At 35.7% G+C, this 25114-nt stretch overlaps 2 protein-coding genes across 13 annotated transcripts in view; one reads left to right on the top strand and one right to left on the bottom strand.

Annotated features, from left to right (window-relative positions):
* ptprdb (protein tyrosine phosphatase receptor type Db) overlaps window positions 1-8237 on the top strand; it is a 73374-nt gene extending 65137 nt beyond the window's left edge. For all 10 annotated transcript variants that reach the window (XM_016570485.1, XM_016570482.1, XM_016570484.1 and 7 more), the window contains 7 exons: window positions 1359-1644; window positions 1936-2114; window positions 2257-2383; window positions 2847-2972; window positions 3486-3640; window positions 4166-4301; window positions 5417-8237. In XM_016570485.1, coding sequence (XP_016425971.1) covers window positions 1359-1644; window positions 1936-2114; window positions 2257-2383; window positions 2847-2972; window positions 3486-3640; window positions 4166-4301; window positions 5417-5485 — 1078 coding nt within the window. In that variant the 3' untranslated portion in view covers window positions 5486-8237. The remainder of the gene's footprint in view (window positions 1-1358; window positions 1645-1935; window positions 2115-2256; window positions 2384-2846; window positions 2973-3485; window positions 3641-4165; window positions 4302-5416) is intronic.
* A 2766-nt stretch (window positions 8238-11003) lies between these two features.
* Window positions 11004-25114, bottom strand: part of LOC107754144 (tyrosine-protein phosphatase non-receptor type 9-like) — a 24355-nt gene continuing 10244 nt past the window's right edge. The window contains exons 4-14 of one of the 3 annotated variants that reach the window (XR_001641548.1): window positions 21173-21297; window positions 20700-20805; window positions 15842-15952; window positions 14855-15714; window positions 14666-14762; window positions 13583-13652; window positions 13396-13474; window positions 12332-12482; window positions 11901-12108; window positions 11510-11816; window positions 11004-11138 (exon numbers count right to left, since the gene is read on the bottom strand). Coding sequence is in view for 2 of the 3 variants with exons in the window: in XM_016570475.1 (XP_016425961.1) it covers window positions 11593-11816; window positions 11901-12108; window positions 12332-12482; window positions 13396-13474; window positions 13583-13652; window positions 14666-14762; window positions 14855-15714; window positions 15842-15952; window positions 20700-20805; window positions 21173-21297 (2031 nt within the window). In the remaining variant the exon portion in view is untranslated. Of the gene's footprint in view, window positions 11139-11215; window positions 11817-11900; window positions 12109-12331; window positions 12483-13395; window positions 13475-13582; window positions 13653-14665; window positions 14763-14854; window positions 15715-15841; window positions 15953-19247; window positions 19752-20699; window positions 20806-21172; window positions 21298-25114 lie in introns of those variants that run through there. The other 2 variants (XM_016570475.1, XM_016570476.1) reach the window with 2 other exon arrangements.

The raw sequence follows: 25114 nt of genomic DNA, 5'->3' as shown, positions 1-25114 counted from the left end.
TCTGTACCAATGAAATGTGCTCTTACTCTGAAGTGCCTAAATTGTGTTGATTATATAAAATTGGTGTTATATCACACAGAATTGAGTTGCAGCTTTTTGTGGAGTCTGAGTGTTTTTGTGTGTGTTTTGTTTTGCTTAGACACAACAAAGCAACATTACTACAGTATATACATGCAAGGTTTTTACAAATTAACTGACACAGGGAAAATAAATTACATAAAACCACATATGAGAAATAAAAGACTTACAGAAAAAAAACATTAAACTTCTTAAAACTATGAGAAAGCTCCCCCCAACTCTTTCCTGTGGTTCTCATCTACTGCTTAACATCCTCACAAACACTTGTTGCAACATAACTATAAATTTGAAGAATGTTCTCTTTTTCAAATTTTAGTTGATTTTTTACAGGGTCAGTATAGGTAACTTATGAGTTCTTTTTTTCTATTAAATAAGTCAAATAATGGTTTTACTATTTCATCTTTTTCATTAACATTTTAACCACATATAAACAAAACCAAACAAAAGCCCAGCATTTATAACAGTAGAGGTAAAATACATGCAGAAAAGAAGAAAGAAAGAGGAGAAAAATAATAATAATAATCAAATAATGATTTTAAAGTGCCCCTATTATGGGTAATGAAAGGTTAATATTTTGGTTTTGGGAGTCTCCAACAACAGGTTGACATGCATGCAAGGTCAAAAAACACTTTCATTGTCTTATAATATGCATTTATTTTTACCTTATTTGCTCAACGACTCCCAAACGATTAGTTTAACCATTCATTTTTCCAAACCCCTCCTTTGCGTGACGCTATAATCTGCAGTGATTGGTCCAATTGGTCTCATTTTCATTTCATCACTTCTGTAATGCCTGATAAAGCAGTGTTTGTGAGTGCAGTGCTGCTTTGTGTACAGCGTTACCGGGGAAACCAATATTTTTACCGCTCCAAAAGCGGCACCTAGTGGTAAAGAATGAATTCGCATTTTCATTCAACCAACTTCTTTTGAGAGACAATAACTTTATGCACGGTGCACTTTCAGATTTAAAACTTTGCAGGATGTTTTCATTCACTTAGAGCTGTGTTACACACTGCATGAAAGGTCATTTTCAAAAATCCATAATAGGGGCACTTTAAAATATAACATATAATTAATAATTAAATTAAATTAAAATGTATATAATTTCAATATATATATATATATTTGTCTATATCTGTCTAATGATTTTATTCTATGAAACTGTTCAGTGAGAGAAAATCGCAAAATCATTTTCACACATCAGTAATTTTTATACAACCATTATGCTGGAATATACGCTAATTTGAGTGCTTGTGACAAGCATTCTCTCTCTCTCTCAGTGCTGGTGTGGGCCGAACGGGCTGCTTCATTGTGATTGATGCCATGTTGGAGCGTGTGAAGCAGGAGAAGACGATAGATATTTATGGTCACGTGACTCTGATGCGATCTCAGCGAAACTACATGGTGCAGACAGAGGAGCAGTACGTCTTTATTTATGATGCACTGCTGGAGGCTGTTTCCTGCGGCAACACAGAGGTTCCGGCACGGAATCTTTATGCCTACATCCAGAGACTGTCACAGACAGAACCGCCGGAGCACATCAGCGGAATGGAGCAGGAATTTAAAGTCAGTACTTCCCACGAATGTAACATATTTGTTACTTTTTTCAGTAACAAATTAACTGAAACTGCAACAGTTAAAACAGTAAAAACTGAAAAAAAGTGAATAAAAATATAAATTTTAAAAGGAACAGACCACAACACTGTTACAGCTTTTTCATTAGTTCCATTTGTCTTATAAATAATATATAAAATACTCTATTGTCTCCTGTTGCTGGCAGTTGTATGTTGCTTTGTAATTAGCCTGTTCATAAAATTTAAATGTTGTTTATTTCTTTTTTCTGTATCCCTTTTTCAGCGCTTAGCTAATGCCAAAGCGCATAACTCCCGATTCGTCAGTGCCAGCCTTCCGTGCAATAAGTTCAAAAACCGATTGGTAAATATCATGCCATATGAGACCACACGTGTGTGTCTGCAGCCAATCAGAGGAGTGGAGGGCTCAGACTATGTCAATGGCAGTTTTATAGATGGCTACAGGTACATTGTGATCTCTCTTTTTTATAGATTTATTAGTAAAAATAAAACAGCACATCCACAAAACAAGTACACATCAACATTTGCAAGAAAGCTGGTGAAAATCTCAGTTCTTGACGTTTTCATTTCCTTCTCGTCACTCTAGGCAACAGAGGGCTTATATTGCGACTCAGGGGCCGCTGGCGGAGACAGTTGAAGATTACTGGCGAATGCTTTGGGAACATAATTCTACTATAGTAGTTATGCTTACTAAACTCAGAGAAATGGGAAGGGTTAGTTCACATACACACATACACGTCAGTGGTGTTTATTGTGATTGGTTGCTAATCAGTGTTATCCTAGTATTTATATACAATTTATAAATATTTTTAATTAGCGTTTATGTTTTTATTTTCAGTTTAATTTGTAGTCAGTTTGTTATCTGCTTTTGTCTTTTTTTTTGTTCTTTTTAAATATGACTATTTGGGTTTCATTTGTTTTTATTTCTATTTATGTTTTAGTTTTACTTTTAACTGAGATCCAAATAGTATGTTTAGTGCTTCAACTCTTTGCAGATCTTTTTTATGCTCAAACAGCAACATTACAGACTAACTAAAGTTGAAAAAGTGAAAAAGCATAATAGGACCCCTTTAAGTTTCACTTTTTCGTCTGATATTTATATTTAATTTCAGCTGTATTTTACTTTTGAATAACGATAGTAACACTGATGAATGTGTGAACGTTTTTCTAATGCAGGAGAAATGTCATCAGTACTGGCCATCTGACAGGTCAGCACGCTATCAGTACTTTGTGGTGGATCCCATGGCGGAGTACAACATGCCTCAGTATATACTCCGAGAGTTTAAAGTCACAGATGCAAGGGTATGCCAAGCACTCATTAAAACCTTTAAGCTTTCCATGCTCATGAAAACCTGGAATATACAGTCATTTTTTTTTATTCTGGAAACTTATATTATATTGTGAGTATACGTTTTCCTACTGTAATGTAATATCCACATATTCTACAAATCAAATTTTTTAAAGTAATTTTTGTGTATAACTTGCATTAGTTCTGTTAAATGCTTTGAGTCGTTTCTTTTGAATGATTCAGTCAAAATGATTGGTTTTTATTATTCATTAGCACAGGGATTTTTACAGCATAAAAAAAGCTAGGCTTTCTCACTTACACTTTATAAAACTTTCATTCAGAACATTAAATAATGTTACTACATTATATGATGCTTGAAAGTCATTAGCTGGCAAATTAGAAATTATTTATTAGTTGGAACTATCATGAAAATGTAATACAATTCCATGGTTTATATAACTTCTCCGCAGACCTCTGGTTGAAATGCTGCCACTCTCTGTCTCTCATGACGTGTCTCTTGCTCCTAGGACGGTCAATCCAGAACAGTCCGGCAGTTTCAGTTCACAGACTGGCCAGAGCAGGGCGTGCCAAAATCTGGTGAAGGCTTCATTGATTTTATCGGTCAAGTGCACAAAACAAAAGAGCAGTTTGGTCAGGATGGACCGATCACAGTACATTGCAGGTGAGGAGAATAATCGCGAAGGAATTTAGGATGGATTTGATCCTTTTTTTCCTTTTATGTGTTTAGTGACACAAAATAAAGGGTTTATTTTGCAATAATGACTGGTTGACTGTACGTTCGCTTTTATTGCAAGGTTACCTACCAAATAAATAAAATGGAAATTAAATATATAGATTTGAGTCAAAATTACTCTACTACTACTCTGCTCTACACTCTAAAAATGCTGGGTTGTTTCAACCCAACTTTGGGTCAAATATGGACTAACCCAACTGTTGGGTTAAATTTTTACATTAAATTTTTAACCCAAAAGTTGGGTTAGTCCAAATTTGACCCAAAGTTGGGTTGAAATAACCCAGCATTTTTTAGAGTGTACTATTATATGCTTGCAATTCAGGTCATCATTGGAAAAAAAATTAATAATTCAAATTACCAATCAGAGTCAAGTCTTACAAAGAGCTGTGAAATAAAATGAATGAATTCACATTATTGTATTTAATGTATTACTCGGTCACATTTTCTGTGCAGTGCTGGTGTTGGGAGGACAGGTGTATTTATCACTCTAAGTATAGTATTGGAGAGGATGCGTTATGAAGGAGTGGTTGACGTCTTCCAGACTGTCAAAATGTTGCGCACTCAAAGACCAGCCATGGTGCAGACAGAGGTAAGCTTGCACACTGCAACCCACATGATGCAGTATTCATGTCTTTCTATCCATACTACTCATAATTCTGTAATTCCTTTAGACTAGTACAAGTTAACAAATTTTCAAACGACCGCACATAATTTTGTTGAATGTTAAAATGCTTTTTCATTTCGGAACTAAACATGCAAAGCCATTTGTAGGTTGATTCGCCATTAAAGTATAAAAAGTGTCTATAATGCTTTCAGCATTGCTGTATTTTGTAACTCTGGCTCGAACAATGGCATGCCATGTGTTTCTCGTTATTGTGACTTTATATCTCAATTTATTCCTTATAACTGTGGCTTTATTACAAATTATTGTGACTTTCACGAAGTTTTCTTTATTACATTATATCTCATAATTATTATTTTATTTCTTACAGTTGACGTTCTCATTATTTCTCCCACTTTGTTGCTCATAATTGCATCTGATCCCTACAATTCTGACTTTATATCTCGTAATTACAGCTTTGTTTTTCATGTGAATTTATAGCACACAATTGCAATTATTTCTCATAATTCTGACTTTATTTCTTATAATTGTGTGTTATTACTTACTATTGCTACTTTATATCTCACAACTGCAACTTTCTCACAACTGTGGCTTTATATTCATAACTGACTTTATTTCTTCCAGTTATGATAATTCTCTTTATTGTTATGACTTTATAGCTCATAATTGCATCTATTTCAACCAACTGTGACTTTATATTTCATAATTACAACTTTATTTTTTATAATTATGAATTTATTTCTCATTATTGACTTTATATCTCATAGTTGACTATTTCTTTCAAATGTTCACTTTATTACTTCTAATAAATGTGATTTTATCTCTCATAATTGTAACTTCATATCTCACAGTTGTCACTTAAAATTGTGACTGTTTCTCATAACTGTCTTTTCATATCTCAAAATTGCAATTTGATTTTTTACCAAACAGTTTTCAATAGTGTACTAATCAGCAGTCTGAGATTCAGCTCAAATGATGTGTGTGTGTGTGTGGAGAGAGAGTGTGTGAGGGATGTGTGTGTGTGTGTGTTTGTGTCTGTGTCTGTGTCTGTATGTGTGTGTATGTGTGTGTGCCCTCCACAGGAGCAGTACCAGTTCTGCTATCGAGCAGCGCTGGAATACCTGGGCAGTTTTGATCACTATGCAACATAAAACCTTCCCCTGGACCAAGGGCCACATCATTACACACCGAGACCTGCGTCTGATCAACCTGACAGCCTCTTTCTGTTGCCCACAGCTCAAGAGTCTGTTTGATTTCTCCCGACAGCACACAATTTAATAGCCAGACAGGGAGGGCAGCTGGGATACAGAATTGTCACAACAAATTGTAGCTCCAATCATATAGCTGAAAGTAGTCGTCATATTTGAGGTGGAGTAAAACTCTGGCAACCGGCCAGCAGATCCAATGAAATCGCAGGAATCCAGCAATGTGCTGTCTGGACCGATTCAACAGACCAAAAACGAGGGAGGAAACAACAATCAAGCAGTTTGATAGTATTTTTTACTTATCGTAATTTGCTTCAACACCAGAACCCCCCCCCAAAAAAACAGTTTATTGAGGGATGCAGTCCGGGTTTAGAGTTTCCACTCTTTTTGTCACCAGTTGTATAGTGGATCCACCAACTCACTAAAGTGATACATACAAAATGAAATTCAACGACACCCTAAGTATTGGTGCTTATGCCAGTATCCTGTTCGTTTATCTGTAGCACACACACATAGATATATACACATAGATCCATATCTATCACAGATTTAAGACAAGGAAAAATAACAAGCTGAAAATGGAGATTTGTCTCAAAAACTGTGCAATATTGAACGTGAACCGCACCTTCAAGTTTAAAACCACTCAAGTATTAGAGATATTCTCACTGTAATTATATTGTCTCATTAATCCTATATGATATAAAGTATAAAACAAAACGTTATTATGCATATTAGCACATTATATTAAAAAATTGTCAATGTATTGAGTGATATTTATAATATGTGAGTGATATACTTGTCAGCGCACATAAGTTAGGCAAAGTACTGATTGCAGTAATATTTAAAAAGGATTTTTCTTTTTCACTAAACTTACCAAAACAGCTATTTACATGCTTTCAATCAGGATTGGAAGATCAAATGTTGACCTCTAAACATGAGGTGACAGGTTTAAAACAATAGCATAATGGATCATCTGACACTGGTAGTGCCTTATCATAGTCACATGTTTAAAATGGTTCGCTATTAAAGTTAAATGTTCCACATTTATGGATATGAACCTGCTTTTATGTTAAAAAAAATTATAATGCTTAATAAACCTGAAGTAAATACAGTTACATCCTCCAGAGTGAATTTTAATATATAATATATTTCACACCAAGACCAATTTTAAGTACCAGGGTGGTTTATTCATTCAAGTTAAGTACTGCCAAGATGACTAGACAATTATATTACTGAAAGCCAATATGTGTCCATTTTTGAGAGGACACACATTTATTGTATCTATATTGGGCCAAGAGAACGGCATATTCCATTACATATATAATAGCGATTATATTATAAATTATTTGTATTTGAAATTATAATGGAGTACAGAACGGGAAATAATTTTCTCGCTTTCAGTCCATACCGCTGCAGGAAACGTGCATTTCTAACTGTTAATGTCTGCATTCTTGTTTATCAGCGTTGTGATCGTATCAGTGATGTTAAGTGTGTTAACATCAACAAAAAGAACATTTTTCATGCTCGTGAGGACGCATTCGAAAGGGGGATTTTAAAAGCCAGAGCTAGTTGACCTATATTACTTTTTAAAAGACTTTTCACTTGAAGTTTGATGTCCAGATTTTGATTCATAATACATTGCATGATAAATTAGATCTACAACTTTGGGAACAAACTCGCACATAGAAATGGCCCTATTGTGTCTATATCAATAACATGGACCGTAACAGTCGTATGGTTATGGTTTTGGATATGACTGCACTCTTGTTCTATGCACTAACCCTTACTATCTCTTCAACACAGAATGTTATTTGTATTGAATGAGATGAATTTCACAGTGTGTGCATGTTAAGAGAAACACAAGTTTTGGTTCCAAAGCTTAAGACAATTTGTGCATATTGTTATTGTTGAAAACTTTAGATGACAGGGTGGTTTAATATGAGTGGTTTTCCTTCTAGTCCAGTGGTAATGGTCATCATTCAGTAATTCCAAGCAAGTCTGGTCACTGCGAACTTCAGCTCATTTTACGTTCGGTGTAAAGAAATGTTTTCCTTTCTTTGCAGCATCTTTGTCTTTGTGTACTTTTTTTTTTTTTTAACCAGAGTTGAGTCAGTTTTGTATTTGAAATCTAACATGCAAATCTTCCATTATCTACCTTCTCCATATTGTTACACTTTACAACCAAGTTTCAGGGTTTTTCAAATTTCAACTTTCATTGAAAGTAGCTATGCTTATATTTTCAAGAGGATATCAATTAGCGTTTATTTGATGGGAAATTCTATGCTAATCTGTCAGTGTTTTGATGGGGGTGGGGGGGGATTAAAAATCATCTATTTTCCAGTGCATGACAGTCCCCATTTGTACAGATGCGAAGGCACCATCAGATTTTGATGAATCATGACATTGTTTCATGTGGAAAAATAAACTAGCACAATCTATATCATGTAATCTGACCAAATATGCATTGTATCACCATTTTCATATTGTCGAACGTTGTGAGTGGTTTTACAATTTCACCCATCAATTAATGTGAAACACAAAAGGGAAATCTTTTACCTCTGATTTTGTAGTAAATGTAAATATTTCAGAGGATGTTTTCTTTTTTTAATTTTCCTACTTTATGTTGTAAGGACAGGTGTGTGAGAATACAATTGTATTGGAAAAGTTTTATTTGTTACAAATAAAATGGTAAGAATTGTCCAACGAGTCATTATTTACCCATGCTTCATGATCAGTGATTAGTTTATATTGACCAGCAAAAATATTCAGGAAAACGCAAATATCTGTATCATCTTTGATACACAAATTAAGGCTTTTAAATGAGCAATATTATCAAAACTTTACTGAGACCGAGAGAAAAAAAACTTCTACAGGCCTTCTGATTTATAGCTTATACTTTTTAGTATCATTTTTACTTTATCATTGTCCAACTTTAGGTTATAATATTGTTTTTTTTTTTTATGTCAAATCTTTACTGATTTTTAGAAAGTAAATGTAAGCGTACATTTTACATTATTAGTAATATTTCAAGTTGGAACACTTACTGGACTGACGCAACTCAAATCATTTTTAGGAAAAAAATCATGTTAAAATGTATCAAATATGATGCACAAGACTTTTAAGTAATAACAATTTGTACATCTCTTATTCATCATTGTATTGCATTGCATTACATGTTTTGCCCCACAATAAAAAAATTGAGCTTTGAGTTTAAAACTAAGCATTTAAATATCTTACTAAGACATATTATTGGGAAATATAGCATAACAACTGATATTTCTATGCATTTTATGAAAGTAGTCTGCTATACTGTTATATAATCCCATTGAGTTACTATCAGAATTTCATATTTTTTACCCTTAGACAAGCTTTCCCGAAAAAAGTTGTTAAAATGAGTATACTTTACAATATAATAATGACACTATAAACCAATGCCATTAAGACAATCTTAACAATGGAGTAACCTTTTTTTAGTTTTAGTAAATTTGGATTCAATTTTGTGTAAAATTCATTTAATGTAAAGAATATTATGTATATCTCATTTGCTATTAAACTGATGCATTTTTTTTTTATTTTAGATAAACTGGGAATATTTTAGTTTAACAATGTCTGGAGTGCTGGTAAGATTTTATATTAATTCCAGGCACTTTTATAGGGCCTTACAGAAGCGGAGAAACACATTCACCTAATGAACAGCAAAACCACTTTAGAATTCTTGTGCAACTTTCTGCTGGAATTGCACCCAAACAAATCTCTGGTTCCAAGCCTCAATTTGATTGTTTTGCCAATCAAAACTATTTACTACTTTTGTGTGTGAAGCTTTCAAATCAGCAATCGGGTCCAAAGTGAGACCAGTCAAAGCAATGTGCTGTTTGGCTCAAACAAACACCAAATTGCAGCCAATTCTGAAATAAATCACTCCTTTGACAAGGGTTATATATTTCAATACAGTCATTGTTTCACGTTTCAATTCTCGTCAACTCATTTTTTAACACACAAACACATGCTCAGTTTCAGAATAATATTCATGTTTACTATGACACTACTGCAGATGTCGGGTAAAAAGGCCATTACTCAATCACAAGAACTTCGGGCACCAAAATAAGGAGAAAAAAAAATTAAGTAAAAACACTCGCATCGCATTCCTGACTGCTTTAATAAATCAGAGCCAAGTGTGTCTCTTCCACTTGGACTCATTCAAGCAGGAATCAGCTGTATAAAACAGTCAAGCACATTCTGCACACCTGCATTGGATAAGTCAGTCAACAAGTAAACATTAGATGAGTGGGACGTTCACACATTCACTACCATCTGTCATCATACAAGCATTGATATTCAAGGAGAAAGCATTCCAAAGTTCTCCCAAAGATGACGTGATTTTGATCTAATCATAACATTCAAGTTCATATCCTGTTGTTTTTTTCTTTTTGGTTTTCTTACATGTAAAACCTCTGTGTGTCTCTTGATTGGCAAATAGTTAAAAACTGTTCGTGGCAGCCATGCTGATCGGTAACATGTTTGTTTCAGTCTAGGCCCTTTAACAGTTCACAGAGTATGAAAAAAGTTCTGCTACAGGCATCTGGAAAAATCACAGATTTTATCTCCCAAAACACAATGATGAGTAACATAATTCCACACTGAACTGAATGGGGGGAAAAAACTGATCAGTCTTTTGTTACACAGTTTGATTTCTTTAGCTTATCCGTTCATTTTTTCGTACCAACATTCAAATTTCAATACTGCTGAAGTTCTACAAAGGCATAAATAAAAACAGAATATAATACAGGATGCTGTATAAAATTTGTATACTTTGTTTTTTGTCTTTCACTTTTTTTAGTTTTTTTTTTTAGTTTTTTTTTTGGAAATGATAATTACCAGAGAGGAAAATGACGTTTTTGAGAGCAGGAAAACACCAAGTATACCCCTGAGATTAAAATTAATTCCCTATATGCATGTGAGACCAGTCTACTCATTGCCTGAAACTACACATTGCGCTACGGAAAACTTGGAAGGCACAAAAACTGGGGTTTTCTGACCCCAAGACTCCACACACACACTCACACAAACACACCATACAGCTGAAGACCCCAGTTCACTCGTAACAAATGACTCCAACACTTCACATCAGTACGGAACACTTAAAGATAATCACGGTAACAGAATCAGTGTCCGTGTGGGTCAGGATACTTCAACTTGGGGCTCGCGGTGGAAGGAGATTTTCAAAACTAGTAGAAATAAAAAAGACCAGCTGAGTCAAAAGTCAAAGTTCATACTTTAGAGGGAGCAAGGCAGTGATTGAAGGTTAAGGGCCAGAATTCAGAGAGAATCTTCACAGTTGAGATGCTCTGCGAATGATAGACGGCCTGCATTAAGGCTGGATAATCATAGATTATATAGATACACATAATTCTGAAGAAAGTTAAGAGTATTATATTAAAACAAGGCTTTTCAAATGTTGTTATGCACATTATATAAATGTATGTTACAAGATATAAGTCACACCGATCATTACGGATACATCCAAGCATTCGAAAACATACCTTTGGCTTGAAGATTAGTTTAACGATGAAGTACACAACTGAAAGAAACCTGTCGGAACCTGTTCAGACACAAAGAAGTTGCTATTTTAATGTGAGAGAAAAAAAAAAAAAAAAAAAAAAATATTCAAGTTTTATGTTTTTACACTTTTGATAAAAAGTGTGAATTTAACTCCCAAGTTGAGCGATATTGATTTTCGACAACACTGAGCATAGAAAAAAAAAGAGCAGGTAATACGATAAACTGGATTTTTCAAGTTTGTCATTCCACATGTGCAAGTCAGTATTTATAAAAAACAAAACAAAGAATAAATGCTACAACTCGTACATCAAGCCACAATCTCTGATCTCGTCTGAATCAGAGTGAAAAGAAGGGCTTGAAAAGTGGCAGGACAAAAGCATCCTCCGCTCCTTCCTTGGCGGTGGAGTCTACCTGTGGCCAAGAGAGGGGAAAAGACGGCTTCTTTTCCTTCCGTGCCTTTTGCGCCCTCTCGTGCGAGTTCTGTTTTTCCTGATTCACTCGCTGTCGGTCTCCAGCTCGGTGTCGGACCACTCCATGGGCTGCAGCAGGCCGCTCTGTTGGGCGTACTCGATCACTGCTTTATAGCAAAAGTAGTACTGGTCCCACGTTTGGATGCTGAAGGCACGCTGCGTCCGCATGCGACGCACCGTCTGCTTAATGTCCACTGTCCCGATGTCCTCCAGACGAGAGAGACAAATGTCTAAAGTACAAAACGTGCCTGAGGGTGAAGGAAAACAGAAAACGTGTAAGAATGCTGTAGTGCAGTTAAGAAATGAGATCAAAAATGAAGGCATAAAGTCACCTGTTCGGCCGATGCCTGCGCTGCAGTGCACCACCACTGGGGGGCCTCCTGGGGGTCCCGTCCAATCAGGATGCAGGGTTCGTAATGAGGACTCTTGTCTCCGTTTCACGTGTGCCCGGAAATCCAACATGGCCGACGCTGACTTCGGAACACCAAAATCTGGCCAGCTCATGTAGAGATAATGAGACACTTCCCTACATTCCCCTGTCTGAAAGAGAAGCTTCAGGATCACTGTATGCCTTTGACTACACAATCGGTTTGTGATGCAACTGTGCTGTTCTTGGCTAGAATAAGCCAAAAATGTTGACCAGACTTTATGTCGATAGTCATAATAACTGGCTAAGTGAGAAGAACTTCTATTGCTCATGGAAATGAAATAAACTAAAAACAAATGGTCAACAACAGATAAAAACAGTGACTGAGATGCTGACCTGAGTGTTGAAGAGCTCCAGGTACGATAGCTTAAAGTCCTGAAACATCTCAATATGGACATTTCTCACCAAAAAGTACCCATAATCCTCAGTGCGGCCAGCCTCTAATGGCCAGTACTGTCCGCATTTCACTCGGCCTCGCTCTACAACTCTGAGACAGAGATAGAAAGATGATCAAGAATCATTATACTGGTCTTCTTCGTCAGATATTAATCTTTATTTTGAATATAATGATGAAAAATATCTATAAATTCAATGAAATTATCCCTGAATAAAGGACAGACAAGCGCAGGGCTGCAATAACAAACATCGAGACACCACAATTGCAATTACATGTTCATTATGATGCAGTTTGTAATTGGACATTATAGAATATAAAATGATACACCTTTAGATTTCTTTTTAGCTCATTTAGAATGTGTTCAATTGAATACAAAAACAACAAGTTTTTTTTTAATTGGAGATGTATTTGACACATACCATTCAAATATTTAGGGTCGGTAAGAAATACAGTAAACAGTAACATTGTAAAATATACTTTAAAAGAATTTAAAGAAAATAAAAATACAAGAAAATAATTTATTCCTGTGAATTTTTAGCAGCCATTACTCCAGTCTCTCAAATTGTCACACAATCCTTCAGAAATCATTTTAATATGCTGATTTGGTGTTATCGATGTTGTATTCTCAACTGTTGTATTCTCAGCTGTATTATCAATGTTAAACACCGTTAAGCTGCTTAACATTTTTGTGGAAACCGTGGAAACTGCATGGTTTTCATGAATTTCGAGAGAACTGCATTTAATTATATTAGAAAACTTTTGTAACAATGTAAAAGTAAAAAAAAAAAAAAAAACTGTCAGTTTTGATCAATTTCATGCAGCATCCTTGCTGAATAAAAGCATTATTATTTTTTTTTTTTTTTTAAATCTTATTGACCCCATACTTTAGAATAGTATTGCTGTTAGTTGCAGCCCTGTATTATCCTGTCCAAAATCCTGTTAAAGCATCATTAAAACATTCCTTAAAGGAAAAGCAAATACATTTTTACACAAGGAAACTAACCTTGTAGTCATAACAATTATTAAAACCATTTGCTCCCACACCATTCGCCAAAAGTCTCCAAATGTTTTTGGCAAAGGCCCTGAAACAACCCAGACATTTACATGTACACACACACACTGACATCTGTACCATGCATGTATGTGTACTTCACAACACAATGTTTAGCTCAAAAAACAAAGAGTCTCACCCTGAGTAGCGATGTAAGCATTGCTCCTCTTGTAACCATCCATGAAACTTGCATTTATGTAGTCAGATGTCTGAAAGCAAACAATCAAATTTATGAAAAAACCTGTCAATGAACCAGTGTCCACCAAATAAGCTTATCTTCAATACAATGCATTAATGTTTGATATGACCTGAAAGTATACTTTTAACATCAATCAAGCATTTTTATGATAGAGCTTATGTAATTAAAACTAAAACATGGTAACCATGTAGGAATTAAAAGGTATGAATGCATTATTTGTCATTCAATTGTTAATGAATATTAATCACGTTGTCTGCGTTCACTTGAACTGATTTGCTGAAATCAAAACAGTGACCGTAATAGGTGAACATCAGCCAATGAGATTGCCATTTGCGCATTAGTTCTGCTTACTACTGAAGAAACCGGAAGAGGCTTCTGCTTGTTCTTGAAAATTTAATGATTCCATATGAACTCCACCATTTAAACAGGAAAATATTTTTTTTTAAAAAGAATATAAGAAAATAAGCCTGTCTTGCTCTGCCTCTCTTTGCATGTGTGGAAAAAACAAAGAGCACTCTCAAATAAGACGGCAAGTTGGGCACCTCCACACTAGAGATTTGGTGGGTAAAATACACACTATAGAGTTTATGGTGTGATTTAAAGACAGATAATGAAACTCTCAAGTGTTCAAAATGGGTGAAGGCAAGTGAAATATCTGTGTTATATTTATACTTAGCCTTTAACTCAAACACTGGTGAGTGAAATCAAACAATAATTTAATAGCTAATGGCTAACGATAGACATTATTTGGTCACCTAGCATGGAAATTTAGTCGCATATGTGAGTGATTTACTTGTACTGTAGAGGGTTGCAAACTTAAAACTGAAATACAAATAAATTAAAGTAACAAAACTAATAAAAATGACAAAAGCACATAAGAAAATGAAAGAAAAAGAAAACTGAAAAACTAAAAATAGCTCAAATTCAAAATATTAAATACTATAATAGTAAAAAAAAAAAAACACTAAAATAACATTGCACTGAACAATATAAATCATAAAGGAAAAAGCACATTACTCTGACCTCGTCATCCTCATTGTTGAGCGGACAAAGTCGAACACGTGATTGGTCAAGGCAAAGGACATCACTGTAGCGATTCTTTATCTGGTTAGAGGTTTTCCTGTCAGAATAAGCATTATATTAATATAAGCAAGTCTTTGTCTGTAAATGTATCATCTTTTCAGCCATTCCTTGAAAGCAAAAGTCACTTACTTAGAGTAGTCAAAGGTTCCAGCAGGAGGTTCTTTGCGGATCTCCTCGTACTCCTGATAAATGCCCTTCTTCTTTTTACGTTTCACGTGCTGCACCAGATCCTGCACGCTCATTCCTCCTGGCTCAGCCACATGCACTGACAATGCAGCCGTTTCCGTTTCCGTTTCCGGGAACCAGCTCATATCCGGGGCAGAGCTGTGATGGAGAGGTGGCGGCCTTGATTTCAGCGGGAGGGGTGGAATGCCATCTCCCCCGTCCACTTCCTCTTCCAGAAACTCCACATCCTGTTGGCTGTCCTCAGCGCCATTGCCATCCTGCCTACTGTCGTCCAAACATGCACCTTCCATACCCACAGTCCCGCCACCTCCTGGTACTATGGCACCAGCTGTGTGTTTTTGATGCAGAGGTGTGTCTGGGGGCGTGTCTGACTGTGGTGGCGGATGCCGGCCACGGCCATTGACGACATTGGCGTTGGACCCCGAGATTCCCCCTGAACCTGGCAGTACAGAGCCGTTCCAATGTGCATGTCCCGCTGTCCTGTGGTTCTGCAGGTTGGCATTTCCGTCATCCAGTATGGGGCAGTTTGAGTTCAGTCCGTCCCCCAGGAGAGTGGCCCCTGAAGTATTGGCAGTTAAGGGGTCTGCTGAAGTGTTCTGGCCATGCTCCATGGAGTAGGAGCGGAGCAGACTGCCCAAGCAGTCCGCAGTGACGTAGGGCGAGTTATTAGGGTGGTTGGGGCTGGAGTTGACACAGGACTGGATCCAAGCAATGTGACTATACTGTGACGAGCCACCCAAATGTTCTGGAAGAGAGCTGAACGGTATGTGATTGACCAGTTCGTGGGCTTTTAGAGTGCACACCTGCAGAGGTATCACATGAATACAAACAAGCAATCACATTCAATGTATTGCATCCTTAAAAATAATAAATGTAGCACTGTCCACTTGAAAAAGTTTAATGTTTGCATGTACAGAACTCTAGACATACCCTCTCTCTCAGTTTCTCTCTCACAAACAGACGGAGTACCGCAAACGGTGCTCTGAACCACAGCGGAGACGACACAATAAAGACACATTTTAGACGAGCAGGGAAAGCCCCCTAAATCACAAAAAAGACAGTAAGCACAACATACAAAGGACTGTGCCAATCCCATCCACAGACCCACCCATTAAACAAACCCTCTGAAAAATCAAGAACATACAAAACCATTTGTAAGTTTGTGGTAGTGCTGGGCGGTATGACCAAAAATGTATATCACGGTATTTTCCAAAATTATACCAGTTTCACGGTATTTTTTTTTCATGCATGACCGGGTGTTAACCATATTTTCTAATGTGATATTAACAGACGAACTACGCTCATATTTATAATTCCAAACAATCAGTAAGCGGCAGGTGCTAGGAAACGTTGTTTTGTACTCATTTGTTGACGAGACGGCTGCGGTGCGGCCAACTGAATTTGCTGCTTCTCTGCCGCTCACTGTACAGAACAAACGATTTCAAACAGTGTCGCGTTCCGAACGTTGTTTAAGCGACATACTTAAACATTATTGCGGTATTTTAAAAATTCCTATCATAACAAAAATAAACACCGGTATTCGGTATGACATACACCGTATGTATACCGCCCAGCACTAGTTTGTGGTGGATAAGTTTTTTTTTGTTTTTTTTTAAACAGTCCCTTATGCTCATCTAGGTTCAATTTATTTCATCAAAAATACTGTAAAATAAGTAATATTGTGAAATATTATTATAATTTTCTTATGGATGCATGAAATTGGATTTTTGCCGATAGTTTTCAACTCATTTTGGCCGATACGATATATTTCCTTTTGTTTGGAAACAACACCAATTCGCTCCTGTGCAGAAATTATAAGCAAAATATTTTTAATTTTAGTTCGTTTTTAACAAGAACTTATTTGTTAGAATTAAATAAACAATAATGAAGGTTTTTTGACAGTACATTGAAGCTTTGAAAATAACTATAAATAAATTATATATCAATTGCATTTTTTTCCCCCAGAAAGATGCAGTGTTAACCATAACATTTCATTTTAAGATTTAACATTTGTAGATGGTCTAATGTAAAAGAGTTGTAAAAATTCTGAAAATCTTTTAGAGCTTATGATTTGTTTAAAAAATAAAACATATTACATATTAATGAATAAATCAGTATATAAAAAATTATTTAATTTACAAGTGTCATGTTTGTTTGTTTTTTTCATGTAAGCTATAGCTTCTGACCTTTAAATCAAAACATACTTATTATTGTATGACATCAATTACTGCTTTATTTAATCAGAAACACAGTCTAACACCGTGTCCTAACTACACGCGACGCGATGCCGCGACACATGATAAAAGGTATCTTTTCCATGTTAATCTGAGTTTTTGTCCTAACTAGCCGCGACCGCGACACGCGAAATTTCTAATTTAGAAACGGTTTCTATTTCCACGACGTCGCGGCTGGAACAGCAACATACAAACTATATGACAGTAGATAATATCAGGTGATTATGTGCTTTATTCAAAGTTAAACGTCTCTAATATGAGTTTAAATATAATTTTGTGTGACCTTATAGCCATACTGAAAGCAACAACAGATAGTTTGCCTCAGATCTTGAAAATAAATTAAAGCAAAGATGACCATTAAAACTGTAAACTCGCTGCGAACCAACGAGTGTATTCCATAACAAAGATGTTATCAGTCACTCAGTATGTACATTTAATGATGTTAAAAAGCTTTAATATTTATGAATTAGATTATAAACGTATCCATTTCGTTGCGAGTGCAGTGCGCTTCCAGAGAGAGCCCGCCCACACACGCTTCTGATTGGCTGTGATATTTGATTGATTCTGTCGCGTCTAGTGTGGACACACAAATTGCTTGTCACTGGACTCTTGTCGCGTCGCGTGTAGTTAGGACCATCCATTTCGTTGCGAGTGCAGCGCGCTTCCAGAGAGAGCCCGCCCACACACGCTTCTGATTGGCTGTGATATTTGATTGATTCTGTCGTGTCGCGTCTGGTGTGGACACCCAAATTGCTTGTCGCTGGACTCTTGTCGCATCGCGTGTAGTTAGGACACGGCGTAAATGTTATTCGTGTAGGCTATTTTACTTTTAATTTAATTAGACTAACAGCGCCCCCTACAGATTAAAACTCTTTATTGAGCGGGCGTTAGGACCTGGGGGTGGCTGTCACTGCTGCCACTGCACATGCTATTACTGTTTACTCTATCACACACCAAACAGGTCATTCTGTACTTGCTTTCACAGATTAAATGCAGCGATCCAAACAGTCAAGCTAATCATCATCCAGACAAAACTTTGCTTCAAGAATGAGCCACACTGCTGACCTGATCTAATCGCTAGCACACCCTGAGCTCATGTGAGTTAACGTATTTTTCTTATCGGCAAGACATATCGGCATAATTTTTCATATCGGGCAGATGCCGATATTTACATTTAAGGCCATTATCAGCCGATTCCAATATCAGTCCGATAATATCGTGCATCCCTAAATTTTCTTTAAAATTTTAATATACTGTATTTTAACTTTTTTTTTCCTGTGATGGCAAATAAAAATTTTCAGCGGGCATTTATACTATATTACTGTCCACACCAATGCATGATAACATTCTATTTATTAGTCAGGTGTATTTTGATTGGCTGTCAAAGTTTTTATCGTTCATCAGCTGGAAAAAAAATAATTCTGAAAATGATATTGTTCCTCTGTGTTGTTATCGTTATAGTTGTGGAGTGGACATCTCTACTCTCAAAGAATCAGAACGATTATTAAAATAATTAATTCTGAAAATGATATTGTTCCTCTGTGTTGTTATCGTTATAGTTGTGGTGTGGACATCTCTACTCTCAAAGAATCAGAACGATTATTAAAATAATTAATTCTGAAAATGATATTGTTCCTCTGTGTTGTTATCGTTATAGTTGTGGTGTGGACATCTCTAGTCTCAAAGAATCAGAACGATTATTAAAACTTTACATTTATCATTATAGTTATTGTCCTCAGTGTCAACAGGTCTATTTTTGTCGAACCCATTACACTTTTCAGGATTCTCTGATGAATAGAAAGTTCAGCAACAGCATTTATTTAAAATAGATGTAAAAATAGATTTGTAACCATGTAGAAGTCTTTACTGTCACTACTGACAGTCACTATCATTAATTTAATGTGTCCTTGCTAGTGTAGTGTATCTGTAAATACACTATGCCTAAAAGTGTGTGGACGGCCAAGCACTGTACTCATATACTGTATGTTTGCTGAAAGTTATATTTTAGAACCATGTGCATTAATAGTAGGTTCATCCTCCTTTTGCTGCTTTTAAAGCTTCCACTGTTCTAAAAAGACACTAGATGCTGGGGATTTGCTCACATTCAGACCCGACAGCATCTGTGAGGTCAGGCAGTGAAGATGAGTGATGGGTCCTGGCTCACAGTCTGCGGTGAAATTCATCCCAAAGGTGTTCAGTGGGGCTTTGTGCAGTTCTTTCACACGAAACTCAGTAAATAATCTCTCTGGATCTAGCTTTGTGCACAGGGGCATTGTAATGCTGGAACAAAAAGAGTGCGTCTCTTTTTACTAAAAATATTTGTCTAAGGAGGATTGTGGATATGTGCTTGATTTTATGCACCTGTAATGGGTGGAGCTAAAACAGCAAAATCTGTTAATTAAAAGGGGATGTCTGCATACTTTTCGTCAATTCTGGAAAAAAGAAAGAAACTTGGTCTCATGCACTTTTATAATTATTCGGTCAATGGTCTCCCTAAGATAGCAGGACTTATCGACTTGAAAAACAACATTTTCAAGATATTTCAAGAACTACTCATTATTTCATTTGCTCCACTATAACCGTTTTTTCAATCAGAGGATTTTTTTAACCACACAGACAGTTTCCAAGTACAAGATTTAAAATGCATTACTAAAACACTGAAAATCTAGCTAAAATAATTTTGCCCAATACACTACCATTCAAAGGTTTGGGGTCAGTAATTTTTTTATATATTTTTTTTTTGGATATGAAAGAAATTAAAACTTTTATTCAGCAAGGACGCGTTAAATGAATCAAAAGGGACAGTAAAGACCTTTATGTCTGTGTTAAGTGCTGTTCTTTTAAACTTTCTATTCATCAAAAAATCCTGAAAAACAATGTATCACAGTTTCCACAAAAATATAAAGAGGCATAACAGTTGTCAACATCAATAATAATAACCTTGAGAATCAAATTAGCATTCTAGAATGATTTCTAGGGATCATGTGACACTGAAAACTGGAAGAATGACTGCTGAAAAGTTCATAAGAAACTTCTTTTAAAAACATTACAATATCTTAGCAAACCCAAACGTGAATGGTAGAGTATGAACAAATGTAACCTTGTAATTTTTTTTTTGTAATATATAAACGTTTGCTACTCAACAAAGACTCTATTAAAAACACCTTAACACTTTCGACAGCTGCAAGACGGGCAAGGATTGTGAAATGAGTCTAATGACAAAATCTTTAAGAAATCTATATTTTAAACAAATAAAAAGTAAATTAATAAAGATCATAGAGATGTGTACAATTCTGGCATAATATGTTGACAAATTATCCTAGATATATATTGTGAATATTGAATATATCAGCAAACCCTAATTGTATGTGACTGAATATTATTAATAAACCTCCAGTTCTCCACATATTACAGGGATAACAGCAAATACAGATGACAGATGAAAAGCTTCCTATATATCAAAAGAGTAAATCCAAGCTCCACTGAGTTCTGTTATTGCAATATGAACGCACTGTGAAACAGACAGATGGTTCTGACAGCATAAAAACACTTACTTTAAGCAGATTCAAAATCTTGACGCAAAGCTCATAGTCAAAATTGCCATATGTGGAGTTAGTCATATCATAGATGAAAATGAGCCCATCTCTCTGTGTCTGAACGCTGGGGGAGACAAAGATGATTTAGATGAAAATGCAGAGCTGTTAACCATATTAAATTTGATCAGATTTATGCATGATTATTGCACAGGTGTGCCTTAGGCTGGCCACAATAAAAGGCCACTCTTCAGCTCATGAAAAATGGGGGCAAAAACAAAAGTGTTGCGTTTATAATTTTGTTCAGTGTATATATATATATATATATATATATGGACTGGACTGGACTATAATATTATTATAATAAATATAAAACTATAAATATTAATATTATAATATTTATAAAACGATTAGTTCCATTCCTCGATTCTGATTGGTCAGCAGCTGTGCGTTATTCACGATACAGCATGATTTATGGATGTGGTCTATTTTACCTCTCAATGGCCTTGTCCAGCTGATATATAATGGCCTGAAGAACAGCCTTATGGGTAGTGAGGTCTGGCCGATGGAGACGTGCTGTAAAAAGTGCCAAAGCCGCACCTTTCATGTCACGACCGGGCTATACACACAGAAGCCAAATTAATGCATACACAACTTGTAAAAACATGCATAGGGTGACCAGATTTCTCATGGTTCAATATGGGCGTGGGGGGATTGTGATATATGACCACAATATGAGAAATTTTATTTCATGATATCTAAATTATATATATACACACACACACACACGTACATAGTTATTTTTATATAAAAATAAAGAAGCAAATTACAATATATTGCGATCCTGTAAGCAAGACGATATATTGGGATATTTCTTATTTTAGGAATAGGAGAATAGTGGTTCTGTGTATCACTGAGCAACACCCTTAGCAACATAAACAATCAATAATATAGCATCAAAAATGTTTCATGTTTTATGTATTTCGGCAGAATTAACTATTTATTTATTTAATGAAGAATGACTGACCCCTGCTGGCGTTATGTTGCATCTTTCATTTTTAATTTTGACACCCCGCCCTTCCTCGTCTAATAAACGCTTCTCATGCAGAGATATGTTGATGTGTGTGCAGTGCGCGTCTGTGTGGAAGCCTACAGTTTCCGAAGTGAGGAGGGGATATTGCAATATTTATTATTTTTCTGTTTTAGGTATGATTCTGTAGCTATGTCCATGTCCATCAGTTTACACTGTAATGACGCTTGCAAACTCGCGCTGTACCGCGAATCGGTCTGTTTTAAAACTAAAAGCCGGAAAAACAGACGTTTTCAACATAAACAATCAATAATATAGCATCAAAAATGTTTCATGTTTTATGTATTTCGGCAGAATTAACTATTTATTTATTTAATGAAGAATGACTGACCCCTGCTGGCGTTATGTTGCATCTTTCATTTTTAATTTTGACACCCCGCCCTTCCTCGTCTAATAAACGCTTCTCATGCAGAGATATGTTGATGTGTGTGCAGTGCGCGTCTGTGTGGAAGCCTACAGTTTCCGAAGTGAGGAGGGGATATTGCAATATTTATTATTTTTCTGTTTTAGGTATGATTCTGTAGCTATGTCCATGTCCATCAGTTTACACTGTAATGACGCTTGCAAACTCGCGCTGTACCGCGAATCGGTCTGTTTTAAAACTAAAAGACGGAAAAACAGACGTTTTCTCATGCTGAGAGATAAGCAGATGTATGTGTGTGAGAAAACATCATATATGGTGTTAAAAAAAAGATCACACATCAGCTGCTCAAAAAATGTGTCAGTGAGACGAACGGAGCGCGAGCGCAATCCTTTGATAGTCACAGGCGGTTCTCTTCATAAAAGCACTGAGACATGGCGACCTCAAAAGGAGGAAACGCATCAAACTAACAAAACACTTTAAAGACCGACACCTGGATTAAATGAAAGAGTTCAAGCAGGTAAGTTTCATTTTAATTTTTAATATTTAGATCTTCTGTTATGAATATTATTCCATATTTTAATTTGAATGTCGGATTTAAATAAACATCGCCATTAGCGTAGTTAATCGTTAGCATATGTGCGGCTGTTTCCCATACATTGATTTATTTGTGGCACCCACCACAATATCAAAACTGACCGCCACAAATAGTTTTTCCAAAAGGCTTTGACTTCGTTAAATAAACATGAGCACTGTATGTTTCAAAATCGAAACCCAGTGCGGGTGTTTTTATATCACTGTATTTCTGAAGGAATCCGACTGTCTTCAAAAAAATGTTGGATGTCATTTTCATTTCATCTTGCATGTAATGTCTGATAAAGCAGGGTTTGTGAGCAGAGCGCTGCTTTGTGTACTGTTACCAGGGAAACCTCGATCTCTCCCGCTCTACAAGTGCCTCCTGCTGGCAGAGAATGAATTTGCATATATTGCCGCCACAAATAGAGTGCAAGCCTGTGGGAAACACTGAAGCTTCTTTATTAACTATTTAATGCTCCTATAACTTTTATTAGGGTAAAAAAACAGGAGGAAGGTATTGATACATGATGGTATTTACTATTTTTACACGCCAGAGGCTTTTAAATGAATTGTGAATCTAAAATATGTGTTAGAGAATGTACAAATGGTTAACATTGTTTGTGTCATATCAGTCCGTCAGAAAAGCAGTTCTGGGCTCTTTTTTGTTTAGCCAACTTAGTTATTCTTGGCTGGATAACTCTAGCAGGTTTTAAAAGCCCTTTAAAGTTAAATATGTACACAGTTTGGATTAAATGAAAGTAGTCAAATTTTATCTAGACTTCACAATAAGATACCATTCATTAACATGACTTCATGTTATTATTTAACATCAACTTACAGTGAGTGAACAATATATTTTTACAACATTAATTAATGTTTTTGAATGTTATTTAATACAAACACTTGATTATTCATGTTTGTTCATTGTGCATTAAATAATTTTAACAGATTGAACTTTTGATTTTATGTATTAGTAAATTTGGAAATGAACCCTAAGAAGAATAATTGCTATATAACTACTGTTTATTGATAGGTCATGTTATCTAACACATGGAATCTTATTGTAAAGTGTTTTTAATACTACAGTCTCCATCTATTTGATATACAATGGACTTAAAATATATGTATCTTATCTACTAATGTCGAATTTTAGGATTAATTATTGTAACTGAAAATCATATTTAGGTCAAAACCGTCAGTTGTTTGTGAACTTAATCTGCTGTAAAGGGTAATCTATTTAAGCCCTCTGAAATGCTTGAATGCAGACACATCAATGTTTTAGGTTAAAAAAAAAAAAAAACAAACATTAAAATAACAGATTAAAATAACTAATGCACGTTCATATTCCCCGCTGCCGTAACGTTAACAGATCTAATGTTGCATTTGGTCAGACTCAGCCCATTGCTTTACTTTATTTTTTTATTATTTTTATTATTTTTCCTTTTACAGCTGCAAGGCTGAGGAAGATCATCAAAAACACCAGCAAACCCTAAAACAGACAACAGTTTACAGTTGTTTTTCGATGGCAGCAGAAATATGACAAAAACTTTGTCATATTTACTTTTTTTTCATACTTTTATTACTTGCAGAAAAACTTGAAACAATTTTAATTAAGTATAAAGAATGGCATTGATTTTTGTACATTTTATTTTTGTTTGACTTTATTAATAAAAAATAATGTGTTTTTTAATTAGCATGTTTTTGTGTTTTGCTTTGGTACCGAAATTGGTACCGAGAACCGTGGATTTTCACTGGTATTGGTACCGAATACAGACATTTTGGTAACGTGACAACACTAATATACATGTTAAATTACTACAAGCACGAATTAATGGAGACCTTGAACAGTGTCCGTGCCCGCGCATCTCTCTTTCACGCGCTCCACTAACTGCCTGTGACTGTCACAGGATTGCGCTCGCGCTCATTTCGTCTCACTGACACATTGAGCAGCTGATGTGTGATCTCTCCTTAGTACTCGTGGCCAGTAATGCTAAAGTTAAGTAGTTTTACTTTTTTGTAGTTTTTCAATGGCTCTCGGTCATACCGACATCATTACCTGAGCAGTCGAAGGCTGCGTTTTTATTGCATGGACAGAGCAAAAATGTAAGTGCACGTCTAAAGCATACGCACAGTTCCATTGAATGAATGTGTTTTAACAATGTCGTTGAACCGAATGTACGAAGGAAACTGTTAAAATAACCACAGCATTAACAACAACCTTGAAATAAGAGCGCGAGGTTTATCTGACAATCAGATGCATTAAAGTAGCGTTCGTTGCTTTAGCAAACAGACATCAGGTGACATGATTTTCTTTCAGAATCATCATTCGCCGATGGAGAGGAAAAGTTAAATACTATAGCATTTTATTTTATGAAAATGAGATAAAGAAGTTTTCGCACTGAAAGAGAA

Source organism: Sinocyclocheilus rhinocerous, unplaced genomic scaffold, assembly GCF_001515625.1.
Source record: "Sinocyclocheilus rhinocerous isolate Xijiao unplaced genomic scaffold, SAMN03320098_v1.1 scaffold681, whole genome shotgun sequence".
NCBI classification, from domain to species: Eukaryota; Metazoa; Chordata; class Actinopteri; order Cypriniformes; family Cyprinidae; genus Sinocyclocheilus; species Sinocyclocheilus rhinocerous.
The sequence above is the reverse complement of the archived record's forward strand: the minus strand, read 5'-3'. Positions and strand labels throughout refer to the sequence as shown.